This window comes from Uloborus diversus, chromosome 7 (genome assembly GCF_026930045.1).
Source record: "Uloborus diversus isolate 005 chromosome 7, Udiv.v.3.1, whole genome shotgun sequence".
In the NCBI taxonomy this organism is placed as follows: Eukaryota; Metazoa; Arthropoda; class Arachnida; order Araneae; family Uloboridae; genus Uloborus; species Uloborus diversus.
Genome location: NC_072737.1, coordinates 29,856,635 through 29,870,649, shown reverse-complemented (window position 1 = coordinate 29,870,649; position 14,015 = coordinate 29,856,635). Strand labels below are relative to the sequence as shown.

The 14,015-nt window shown below is 34.1% G+C and overlaps 1 protein-coding gene across 1 annotated transcript in view; it reads left to right on the top strand.

The window, feature by feature from the left end:
- The first annotated feature begins 184 nt into the window (after positions 1-184).
- Positions 185-14,015, top strand: part of LOC129225910 (protein farnesyltransferase/geranylgeranyltransferase type-1 subunit alpha-like) — a 28,097-nt gene continuing 14,266 nt past the window's right edge. The window contains exons 1-4 of the mRNA XM_054860443.1: positions 185-249; positions 1,915-2,055; positions 3,634-3,748; positions 4,659-4,763. Of these exons, the coding sequence (XP_054716418.1) occupies positions 1,923-2,055; positions 3,634-3,748; positions 4,659-4,763 (353 nt within the window). The 5' untranslated portion in view covers positions 185-249; positions 1,915-1,922. The remainder of the gene's footprint in view (positions 250-1,914; positions 2,056-3,633; positions 3,749-4,658; positions 4,764-14,015) is intronic.

The window sequence follows — 14,015 nt, the reverse complement described above, 5'->3', positions numbered from 1 at the left end:
CAACAGCTTGAAATGGTAACCGGTTAGCACGCTGCGGTTAGTAACCGGTTATTCACCGGTCAACCGGTTAGGGTCGTCGAACGCAACTAAAAGTAAAGGGCAAAGCTGGTGGTGTATTTCTATTGGGTAGTTGTATATTGCAACAAAGCCTGATATTAGACCCATGTGACTATGTCGACGTACTAGTAGACATTACGGTATTTATGTTTTCACCGCAATTTAAATTTAAAAATTATCCGTGTTAATAAAGTAAGTTTATGCTGATCATCTAGAATTATTTTGTTTTAACTTTTTCATGTCCATTCCAAAATTCTATGATTTGTATGGATTTCAATTTCATTTGCGAAAACAGTCGAAAACTGTATGCCTCATTAATAAGCAGTAAGGTGTTTCAGTGCAAATAAATGTACAAATAAATTTAATGTTTAAAGACACTCGAGAAGCGAATAAAATTCATTTAATGTTATTGCTTCACGTCACCTTATTTCGTTTTTTTTGATTATACTTATTTTCATTTGAGTAAATGGACACAATAATTTATCCGTTTACTTTAATTTTGTATGCTTCCTATTCTTTGTAATGTGTGATAAAGTCTCAACTAAATTGATTACCGACCTTTACATGATGCTTCTGTTTTGGTGCTTTGGAACTATCAAGTTGGAAATAGGAAGATTTGCTCTGTTCCACCTTTTGTATTTGCTGTTTTATCGTTTCTCCTTGTAAAGAACTCTCAATAGAAGTTTGCTTCTATAACCACAAAATTGTTCTTTTTTCAATCGCCATTCAGCCAATTTGAAAACATTATGTCAAGCTTTACCAGCATGATTTCTTCCAAGGGCGTATAATGGGAGGGGCTGAGGGGGACCGGGCCCCCTCCAAAATCTGGAAAAAAATTTGGATACGGTTCCATACAGGTCCCGCAAGTTCCCGTTGGCGATGGAATGGGGTCCCGCTTGGCGATTCAGAACTCGCTTCAGTTTCATGAATTGTTTAAAGATGCCAAAGATTGGCATGCAGCCAATTGTGGTAATCGCGCAAGTATTAGAATAGGGTACGTAATCAGGGTCGGTATCCAAATTAAACGCATCGTTGTTTATTTATGTTTAATGTTATTGGGGTTCGTGTATAAGATGTGATCGTGAGGGTATAGATACAGATCGAGAGTGATGTTAGGGCGGTCGCATTGTTGCTCAGTTGCTCCTCGTCCCCTCCCCCCATTCGGATGCTTTTTTGTGGGGGCCGTCTATGCATTCAAATTAAAAAGTAATTTTTTTAAATTTATTTGAAGCCTTTAAAATAGAGGCAGTGGTGTATCCACGGAAGCATATATCCCCCAAACTGTTTTTCTGCCGCCACCACTGGGGGGTTTACGGGGGGGGGGGGGGAGATGGACGTGTGTAATTTTGTGCTTTTCTTCAATTATATTTAATGCATTGTTGGAAGATTGTATCGTTGCAACATTTTAACTTTTTCTGCCGCCGCCACTGTGGGGGGGGGGGGGGTATTAACGCGTTTAAAGTCATGTTATGGGTTTCTTTGTTTTGTTTTTTAAAAATATATTTGATGTATTTTTGGGGGATTGTTTCGTGGTAATATTTCATAATTGAGGGTAGGGTGTTTCAAAGAAAGGGGGTACTCACCCCCTTTAAACCTTATTATCTTCTACCTTAAACGTTAGAAAGGTATTAAAACTAACCATATCCCTCTCCCTGAAGACAGGAATAGTGCCTTGAACAGAAAGTTTAACTGAAGGCAAAAATAAACTTAATCTTTTCTAAATGCAATAAAGTAATTGCACAAACTTGCAGTAAATGAAGTTATTTCTTCAAGTTTCATCATGCTTTAGTTTTAATGTGTTTGTTCATTTCAGTTCAATCTTCATTTATTTATTTTATTTTTTGTGAAAACTTTTAGCTCCGAAGATGTCAGATTCTGCAGAAGGTACTGATGTAGACTGGATTTTCTATCGTCTTCGCCCGGAGTGGAAAGACATTGAACCAATTTTTCAAAATGATGGAGATTATCCGGTGGTCCAGATTGCCTATTCTGAGAAATGTAAAACACTTTTTAAAAATTGATTATTTTTTTAAATGCATGAACTATTGCATGAACACTTGATAGATTATTTTATTTATGTATGAAGCATACATTTCCTAGCAATGCTTTGTCTTTGTGAAGATTAAAAAGTAAACAGTATAGGTTGTAAAAAGTAAGATTTTTTTGAATCTTGTTTATCCAACAAAAGATCATCAGCAGGTAATCAGGGGAAAAAATAATGATGTATATAAATTTTTACTATATACAAATTAGGTTTGTCTCACTTTGGCATTTTTTTAATGCTTAATACATTTCAATTCAAATTTAATTGAATGGTTAATTTTGAAATGGTAAGAAATAAATCAAAATATGTAACCTCATCTCGTGGAGAATGGTAGTAAATTGGGCTCAGACTGAGTTCCGGAAATTTAATAATTTTTCAGGATCCACCGTTAATCCTCAGTGTGGTTATTCCCCCATACCAAAAATGCAGAGGCTTGCAAGCTGACTGCTCCTTAATTAATGTACCACTGCAGGTGGCTAGAAGGGAGCCCTCCAAAGTACACCACCAATAGTGGTGTACACCAACTTACCACAGGTCACTTGCCTGTGCCACTGTTGGCAGCAAATGAAATTGTGCTGGTGGTTAGTTGCTGGTATGATTTTGTGTATCAGATCCAATACTCTGATGCAGTTTGATTTTTTGCCTAATTTTGTTACACATGATAGAATTTAAAAATAATTTGAAGCTTACAGTCAGGGTTTGTTTCAAATACAGTGAAAAAATAATGACAAATAGTGCTTATAATCATATTATAATACTACAGTAGAATCTGGAAAATCCAAGGTTCAGGTTAATATGAGGTGCTAAGTTTATATTTGAATGTGTATTTTTAATAGCTAAAAATGATTCTATCTGAATTAAATCTTAAAAATGATTAAAATTTTTGCTGTGAAACTTTCTTAATTGTATATAGTAAAGTATTAAAAGGTCGGTGTCAACTACACTCGCCAAGTGGGATGAAATATGCATTGAGTATTACAGTGATGGACTCCGAGATGCCTTGGAGAGAATAACTTGATACGCAAAATGAGGTAAAAATTAGTTTTGCCGCAAAGAGCAAATGAACAGTCCTTTTGAATATCTCATCAAAAAATGAAAGTACACAACTGACTCCGTATGAGTCATATACGCAGCATGTTTAGTAAAAAGTGCATGTCCTTAAATTGTCTGAGTAGCGTAAAATTTAAGTTGCTAAGAATTTTCCGGCTAATCCCTTTTCAGTAATCTAAGGCGGCTTGTGCTCCAATTACCTAAGATTTACTACTTTACTTTAATTTAAAATGGTACTGCAGATATTGACTTGCCTCAGTTTTGTTGAAGAAATTTCATAGATGTATTGTTTTTTTTTTTTTTTTTTTTTTAATTTAATGCATTGTATCAATGTATTGTCTTAAAACATATTTCCAAAACATAAATATTTCAAGCTATAAAATGTATTTATATTTTAGTGTTGAAAAACTTTTAATAACATGATTTGCTTTTGAAGCTTTAACATCCTTATTGTTACTCATTCAAACATAATTGTTTTCTAGTTAGAGACATTTACAACTACTTTCGAGCTATTTTAGCTCATAAAGAAGTCAGTGAAAGGGCTTTTGAATTGACTACAGATGCTGCCGACATTAACCCATCCAATTATACCGTATGGTAAGTAGAAGAAATAAATTGCATTTATTATGCAGTAGACCCTAATTTTATGCAGGTTTATTTTATGTGGATATGATTCTACGTAGTTTAAGATTTGACACCTTTATTTTATTTTATCGAGTAAATTTTTGATTTTACGCAGATGCTGCATTTCAAACAAATGAAATTTTCTCCCCTTTCAAAATGGAAACTGCTTTGCATATAACCTGTAATAAACTGCATTTGGCTTGTTTATAAGCATGCATGAGCCACTAAAGATTTTGTGATTGATTCCAGATCTCTTTCCAAAAGCAAAGTTATTAAACTCACACAATTCAGAGCTCACTCTAAGAAATGCTTTTAGAAGTGACAAAAGAGAAGGAAACCATCAAGGATATGGACACAAATAACACACATCAAAAACTTTCATATTGAAAATTTTGAGCCATTCTTTGACAAGGGAAATAATCTTTCTGATCTGTTAGTGAAGTAAAATCCTGTCACGGAAATGAAGTGGGTAATTATGGATGCGATAATGACCCACAAAACAACTACAGAGAAAAATAATAATAGACTGTCAAAAGAATATATAACAAGCTTTTTAAAGCTAATTCACATTTTCTTTATGCACTTTGTGCATTGTATCATCAGTATAAGTAAGTACACATTAAACTTATTTTATTTATCAATGTATCCCTAGAATGAAGTTTTTTTTTCATCTATGGAACCTAAGACCTGTTTTAATTTTAAATATTAAATCTTAATTTATGCAATTTTGATATACCTGGCTTTTTTGTGAAACGTAACCCCCTCATGAAACGAGGGTCTACTGTATTGTATGAGTGTCAAAATAATAAAAATAATAAAATTAAAAATTAAAAAATATTTTTAAGTAATTGAACATGAATTATAATTTTATTGATTCTTTTAGGCATTATAGAAGAATTCTGTTGAAAGAATTAAATAAAGACCTTAATGAAGAATTAGAATATTGTCAACATATTATTGAAGATAACCCAAAAAATTATCAAATTTGGTGAGTATATGAGGAGATAAAAGCTATGAATTTTTTGTTTGTATTGTTTTAAACCTCAAGAAAAAGTAATTTGTATAAGCAGGGACGTGCACAGATTTTTTGTGGCCCGTCACAAATGAATTTTACTGGCGGGCCCCTTCCATATTATTTATCCCTAAGTTCCTACATATATGTCACCCCTCATTTTAAAAATCTCAGGCCCTCTTCAGGCTCGGGCTTGGGCCTACAGGTGTCTCCAACCCCCCTTGCATGCCCCTGTGTATGAGGGAAGGGGTGGTAAGATACTACCTACTTAATAATACTTGGTAGCAATGCCACATTAAATCTGTTATCAGTTTCAAGTTGATATTGAATCATTACCATGAGTATCAAATAAGTATCTAAGTCTGTCAGATTGATTATTGCTATGTAGTTTTAAAAAATACCCCTTGTTGCATTGATTTAATATTCAATAAACCTATATGTATTTATTAAGACAATTTTTATACATAATTTGTTTAGTTATCAGAAGTTAAAAGCAATTGTGGGTACATATGTATTTGAGTGTTCTCACCAGATATTGAAATATTTATACTTTCTCATTTCCCTTTTGTAGACATCTATCAATGAGTACTGAAAACTTAAGAAAATCCTTAAAATTTATCCACTGCAAATACAGTCAAACCTCCCAGTAGCGGACACCATCAGGAAGTTTTTGTCCGTTAACGTGGAGTGTTCGCTATTGGGGTGTCTGAATTTACAATAACCTTTTAATTTTGTATTTTGAACTTGCATACACAGTGTATAATTCTAAATTAAATTAATGAGTAGTGCGTATATAAGTATACTTACCCAATAAATAAATAATCTGCTGAATCTTTCGAGAAAATAAAATAGGAAGGCATTTGTAAATTCTTTCCTCTAGCTGAACGAAACCAGTCAAACATAATGGAATCAATATCATTGAATTTCAGCTCCTTTTTTGTTTTAGATCGTAGCAAAATGCAGCCCAATCGGCTACTTTTCACTTAATCTGGCAATACTGTGCCGATTCCTCATCAGCGTCTGGAGCAAAAGGACACAGCGCCGACGCTCATCTCCCAAAATCTAGTCTGTGCGGTGGGGGGGGGGGGGCAGGAGAGTTTTTTTTTTGAATGAATGAATGAAATCCTTTCCCATGTAAACGGATATAGCAAAGTATTGTGTAAAAGGAGAATTTTTTTTTCTGATGTTTTTTGTTGGAATTTCGTGCAAGAAATGAAAACAAAACTTTTGTAAGCTTCAACTTACAAGTTCGACTTGAATGATTCCTGTTTTCAGAGAAAAAGGGGTATTGATCCTCTTATCGATACTGGTTATCCCCAGAACATCGTAAAAGAGTAGAAAAAATGCTTGCCACAAAAGCAGTGCTTGGCAAAATTTAACCAGACACAAAAAAATAAAACAAAACTCTGCTGATTTACTGTCCGTTAACGGGAGTGTCCACTAACGAGGAGTGAAATACATTGTACGCCTATCTCCAGGGTCTGGGGATTCAGAAACTGTCCGCTAACGGAGAGTGTCCGCTATCTGGGAGTGTCCGTTAAGGGAGGTTTGATTGTAGTAAATGAATATAAGTTTACTCACATTAAAATTAGGTTAGCTATTGCATGGGCGGAGTTATGGGGGGGCAGAGGGGGGCAATGCCCCCCAGTTTTGAGAGGACTTTATGTAGTAACAACACATCTTCCAAAAATTTTTTAAAAAAATCATTATTTTTTCGTTTTTATATAAATCAGAAGAGCATGGGTGGATTTATGGTGGGGGGGGGGGGGCAAAGGGGGAAATGCAACTCAGTTTTGGGAGAAGTTTATATAGTAACAACTTATCTTTCAAAATCTTATAACAAAAAAAAATCATGATTTTTTTCTTTTTTGAATAGTTCAATTAAAATGAAGAGAATAGCGAATGTCCTTTTCTGAAGGGAGAAAAGAAAAAGAAAAAAGCTGAACATTAAATACAAATAGTACAGCTGACACTGAAGTACTGAAAATTAGTCTAAATTCACTATTTTGGACTGAAAACCATTTGGACAAGTTTATGAATGAAAATATAGGCTAAACGAGCTATGCATTCAGCTGCAACACTTATAATAATTGACGTTTGGGACCCTCTCTCCCCCCTCCCCAATTTGCGCTAACAGAACGATCCACTCGTTACGACTTGTTTTCTCTCTTTTCAGAATGTTTATTTTCAATTTGCGTGATTTCAAAAACTAGATGTTTTGGGTTCTTACAGAATAGTGGCGCACACAAGGGAGGGGTCCAAGGGGTCCAGACCCCTCCCATAGGGCTCTCCTCCCTGAATTACGATTCTATGTTTCTTGTACGTAGAATAATTTCAAACAAAGGCAGTTCTAATAAGTGAAAAAATAAAATCCTCATGTTTAAAGATTTTTTAAAATATTGTGCACTTTTCCTACAACGAATTGTCTATAAGAAACAGAATGGTGATTATAAATGAATACACTGTAATAACCATGTTTCTAGTTTTGTAATTACAGATTAAAATGAGATTCTATGAACTTGAATCCCTTTTTACTTTCTTCTATATCTAATATAGAGAAGAAAGTATTGGATTCGTGCAAATTTTCGAATTTCGAATTTTGACGGATTCGAACGTTTTGAGGTGTGCTGAGTCCATTTCGACCATTTTTGGAAAATGTCTGTCTGTCTGTGTGTGTGTGTGTGTGTATGTATGTATGTGTGTGTGTGTGTATGTATGTGTGTCACGTCTGTGTGTGACCAGTTTTTTGTGGCCGCTCTACAACAAAAACTACCGCATGAAATCGAACGAAATTTAGTACACATATGTGCCCCTATGTGAACTTGTGCCCATTAGTTTTTGGCGCGAATTCCTCCAAGGGGGGTGGAGCAATGGGACGTTTTTCGAGTTACGCGTGCTTGCTATTCCTCAGGAAGTTACTGGCGGAATCAAACAAAATTTGGTCCATATGTTGGTATTAACAGGAACAGGTGCTGATTCAATTTTGGTGTCAATAACTCAAACGGGGGTTGAGCTATAGAACGTTTTTTGTCGTCAATTGTGACTGCTGTATCTCAAGAAATAATGAACGGAATGAAAGAAAAATTTATCGGCAAGTAGCCCTTAGTGGGTATAAGAACTGATTTTATTTTTGTGTCAACAGCTAAAAAGGGGGTAGCGCAATCACCCGTTCTTTTTTTCCATTTTGAGTGCCCTATCTCAAGAAGTAATGCTACGTTCTGGTTGAAATTTGGAATATATGTGAATCCATATGTAAACAGGCTTTGGTTCTATTTTGACGCAGATCGCTCCAAGAGGTGTTGATTTTTTTTTTTTTTTTGCGAATAAAAATATTTTTATTAATGCAACAATAAGAAAGATAAATCGTAATAGATTGTCGTCTGCGTATTTCTCGTGATTTTAATTGTATGGAAATGATAGGAAATATTATCTCAATGATTTAAAATTTTTAACTGTTGCCATCTTATGTTTGTTAACAAATAAAATATTTGTCATTAATTCAGCCAAGGCTTTTAAAATAACTTTCAATTTTCGCTCTTTGCTTTGCTTTTGCAATAATTCAGACATTGGGATGGTCGTCAAGTTTTTGCATGTGTAATTTTGTTTTTGTTGGGAATATTGCTTCCTCATCAAGCACGGGGAGGGATCAGAAAAAAAAATATATATAGAAGAAAGTTTCGTGATGGCCACAACATACTAGTTTAATTATGAGAAAAGTAAAAGCCTAAATTGTTTTGCTTTCTGGTCATTTTTTTAAGTATATTTCATAAATGAGGCTAATTTTTTTATTCAATAGTTTATTTTTTATTATTTCTCATTCCCGGGAATCGATAAAATCAAGTCAATATGTTTGACGGCGTATTGAAGTATGATATGAGAATGAGGTTTCGACCTTAGACCCTCACCTTGCAAAATGCCTGTGTGCGCCACTGTTACAGACGAAAGATTTTGAAGAACCTTCTGGATTCACACGTTCAAATAAAATTGGCTGATTTGAAATGTATGCTATTGCAAAAGAAGTACATAGCTAGAATGTTTTTGTACAGCAAAATACTATCAAATGTAACAGTTAACACCATACCAGTGTTGGGCATTAATCAATTATTTTTTCAATTGCCTAGTTAATTGATTAAAAAAGTAATTGCAATTAAATTAATTGCAATTAATTTAATTGCAATTAAATTAATTGCAATTAAACTATTAATTGCACTTTGCAATTAATTTAATTGAATTAACGTACGTTAATCGTTTCTCACAATTAAAATAATTGCAATTGATTTTTTAATTGTTTTATGAAACAATTAAAACTAACAATTAACTTTATGTATCAATAGGTACAGTGCAGCGTACAGAGTCCCAAGTATTATTCAATTTCATACTTTCGTTCAGTGCTGATTGCTCGCTCGCCGCGTGAACTAGTCTCGTCTGGGCAAGCTTTTTCCACACGTAAATGTTTCTGTTTTAATTAAGTGTTTTAAGTTTGTAAAAATCGTTGTTTTAGTTTAACCCGTAACAGAAGAGGTGAGAAAGAAGGACATATCATGGGACGTGAGGTCACAGAGACCGCTCTGTTTTACATTTTTTTAAAAATCATGTAATTAAAATACATTTCTGTAACTTCTGTCAGATGTTCTTTGGAGTTTTATTAGTACGGAAAAAAAAAATTTTTTAATTGAATTATACCTTTTCTGAGGAAATTTTGCTGGAGCCATAAGATTTTTTCAGAAAAGTCATATGCTGCAGTAAATAATTTATTGCTCGTAATAAAGCCGAACCTATTGTATATTAACTATTTTATTTTAGGTATTTAATGTATACAGAACATTTTAATTCTAGAAAACTGATATTATCGTCGCCTGTCCTGTCTAGTGGTCAAAGGAGTCTGACTGCGACTGGGAAGCCCCTGGTTTGAATCTCGGTTTGGGCATGGATGTACTTTCTCTCTCTTGTCCTTGTCCTTTCTTTGTGTGAATGTGTTTCTGTGCTGTAAATGGTTGCCTACCCTATAAACGGGTCCTTATGGCATGTATGCAGGGTCCGATTAACCTTTGAAATTAGGGGGAGCTCGGTCTCATTTCGCCCCCCCCCCCCCAGTTGTTGTACTGCAATTCTCGCCGAATAAGGGCAGTAAGAAATTGAATCAAATTTAACACTTCACAAAAGAAACTAAGTGGCATAAATATACATTGAAACAGAGTTGAACCAAATTCCACATTTGAAAATTTAACTTGTGACCACATTTTATTAAATGTGTCTTTAAATGTATGAAATTAAATATATATCTTTTTTAATTATATAATTCTTCCAAAGATCTTTATTTGGGCAAGCTCTGATGTTAGCAATCTCTTTAAAACTGCTGTTAAACACAGAAGCTGGTATTGTTAAGCATATATTTTCAGTCATGTTAGGGCCTCTGAAAATTCCTTTTACGTAATTAGGCCCTGCATGTGTGTACTATGGAAGTCGGACTTTGAAAAAGTGAAGCAGCGCATCCAAAATTGCCACCTTAAATGGCTCACGGCAACAACAATTAATTATATCACATTAAGGGAAAATTTTGACAGCATCTTAACTTGTAGTGTATAGCGTCGTATTTCCGGAAAACATTCGGCCTAAATGTCCTTAGAACATTCATTGCGTAATTTTTGTGCGAACTTTTCGAACAACTCTCAACCTCATCTAGAAAATTTTGCATCTATTCCGCATCCCAACGTTAAAAGCTATGTTTACCACTGCCGGAAATTGTAGCACTGAAGGGAATGGGGAGGTGAGGACTCACAGCCTAAAGAATGCAATTGAAATTTAAACTAGAAGCTTTTACAAAAAGATGCTGATAAGCAAAAAGAAAAAGCTATTGGGAGAAAACATTCAATCGGACTGAAAATGAAATAGGGGTGGTAGGATAAGCTTTTGAGCAGTGTGTGAGACCGCACGTGTCTTCTCCCCTGTTGCGGGTTAAAGTTATAAAATAAAATGGCATCGATAAACGAAATGGACGAAGACAGTAACATGTCAGTGACTTTTCGGGTTTTCGGACAATAATGAGTCATTAGAAATAACTTCGCCAGTGCCACCAAGTCCACCAACCGACACCGCCGAGTGTTCATCATCTTCGCCTGAGCGACTTCTCCTACTTGATGGAACATTTTTTAAGTTCTTGCCCGAAGAGTCTACTGGTAATAAAATCGCAGCGCTTTGTATGAAATGTCCAAGAGATGTATTAACTAAAGTTAAAGGTTATCATAATTGCACGTCAAACTTTTTGGGTCACCTGAAGCGAAAACATGGGCAAGAATGCATCGAAGAGTACAAAACATATTCAAAAAAACAGAGAAGTGAGGTACGGGAAAAAAATTATACTATTGTTAAAATAAAAACTGGAAAAACTAATAAGTCAAATAAGAATACAATTACACAAGAACAATTCGATGAAAATATTTTAAAATATTTTATACATTCTATGATTCCATTACGTGCAGTGGAAGATCCATATTTTTCTAAAATGTTTATGGACTTGAAAATATCAGAAATGGGGCTAACTGTAATGAGTCTACGTGCACTAGGACGTCGTATATGAAAACACTACGAAACGCAAGCAGCTAAGATAAAGTCGGAACTACAGGAAGTTCCCTATGTGTGCACAACAATCGATATTTGGTTCAGTAAAAAAAGAAGTTTCATCGGAGTTACAGCACACTGGATCACAAATGATCTACGCAGAGTTTCTGTGGCGTTAGCTTGTCAACGATTCAAAGGTGTCCACAGCTACGATCGACTATCAGATATAATTAAAGAAATTAACGGTGATTTCGGCCTCAATACGAATAAAATTGTTGCATCGGTGACTGATAATGGCAGTAATTTTGTAAAGGCTTTCAAAATATTCGGTGTCAAATTGACCAATATAAATATTACAGATGCAGTTGTGCTAGACTCTCAGCCGACAGAAGCCTTTTCTGAATCAGATGTTGAAGATGAAGAATCATCAAATTTAGAAGATTCTAAACATAATTATTTCCTTCCTGCTCATTTACGATGCTGTGCACATACGTTAAGCCTTTGCGCAACTACGGACGCGAACAAACTTTTAAGCGAGTAAGACACACCACTGTCGCAAATGCATGCTGCAATTATGAAGAAATGTAATGTTTTGTGGAAGGCTGCAGGACGACCCAAGAGTGCTGAAATAATGCAGGATGTGTTGGGACATACGTTAAGCCGACCTGGTGAGACCAGATGGAATAGTTTGTTTGATGCCCTCCAGCAAATTTTCAACATAAAAGAAAAAAGCTTACTTTTACATAGATCATTAAACACAAAAAATTCTATCAAAGACAACGAATTCGATTACATAAGAGTATTTGACGTGTACTTCGTCAGTGGCAGAAGCCCTCGACATAATGCAGAGTGAGAGTAACGCGTATTATGGGATAGCTCTGCCTTGCCTTCTTGCGCTGAGAAAAAAATTGCTAAAAATTGAAAAGAAAAAAACTTTTCCTTTTGCAGCCCGTTGATCAAAACATACAGAGAAAGTGTGGGTAAGAGATTTGAAAAAATGACTTCGCCACTCTTGAAGCGGAAAATGCGGCTATGGCAGCGTTATCTTACCCAAGATTCAAAAATAAATGGTTGATTTGTCTCTAGCCCGCGAATCGTACTAAGGTTCTAAAAGTTTTCAAGACCTGCATTTCCAAAGAAATGAGTGACAATGTAGTAGCAACTGTAGCAACAACAAAAAGTAATCACGACAACTTATTTTTCAATTTTGATTCTGACTCTGACTCCGATATTTCGTTCTCAGAAAAAAAAACCCTCCTCTGATGCACCAATGACTAAAGCAGAACTTTTGATGCTGCATTTTTTTGCAGAGGAAAGCCAAGATTTGCAACTGCTCAATAGATATCCTGAGATAAAAAGTGTTTTTATTAAATACAACACACCTTTACCATCGTCAGCTGCAGTTGAACGCCTTTTTTCTTTCGCTACAATGACAAATATGCCAAAGAGTCACAGATTGTCAGACAGCATGTTCGAGAAGAGAGTAGTATTAAAATGTAACTTAAATTATTACAAGAAATTATAAATTGTCATTGTCTATCTAATATGCTTCATTAAAGTTAGTTACTGTTGTAATTGCGATTTTAATAAGTTTCATTAAAGTTACTGATAATTTATTTGCATTGATCTTTTATTTGTTGCTAAAATGTGTAGTCACATAGTTAGATAGTAATATGGTATCTGTCCAGCGTCCACATCCCAGGTAGACCTGTCGCCTGTACAATATTCATATATATATATATATATATATATATATATATATATATATATATATATATATATGATACAAAACCAGTAATTTTTTTAAAAGTTAGTTTTAATTAAAATTCACAACACAATTGAAAATTGTAGTTAACTACAATTACAATTAACAATTAATTAATTGTTAACTGTAGATTAACAATTGATCAATTGTAATTGTGAAAAATTACAATTAACAATTAATTAATTGTTAATTGTAGTAAACTACAATTAACAATTAATTGTTAACTGTAGTAAACTACAATTAACAATTAATTAATTGATAATTGTAATTTTTCACAATTACAATTCATCAATTGTTAATTGTAATTTTTCACAATTACAATTGATTAATTGTTAATCTTTAATTGCCCATGCAATTAAAATTTGCCCAACTCTGCACCATACTCAACGAATGTATGTAACAATGAAACAAAAAACTGGAAAAATTGTCCAACCATTGAACAAACAGAACGTAAAATCACTGTAAACAATGCGTTAATTTTTTAGGTGAAAAAAATAGGAATCTCAATCCCTAGCAGTTCAAAACTAAATTTCTGAGTTTAGAGAATCATACATTATAAGGAAAGCGTCTGAATAAAAGAAAAAGTGAAGGAGATATATTTCCGGCACGAAAGTTTTACACAACTCTTGTAAGATCGCATTATTACCTGATGAAATGTTTTTATAACTGTGTTTTCTTTATTTTTCAAAGGAAAAAATTTGTATATATGAAACTAATAGTTAGAACTGTACTTCATGCGCTTGGAAAATTTTCGGTTTGTCTTTTTTTTTTTTTTTTGAGAAAGAAAAGTAAATACTGTCGCAAACTGAATAAACTTCAATTATCTGAACGTTCTGATTAATTGTATTTTTTTACTTAGAGGGAAAGTACCATTTTCCTTACTTTCTAAATACTGTTTAAAAATT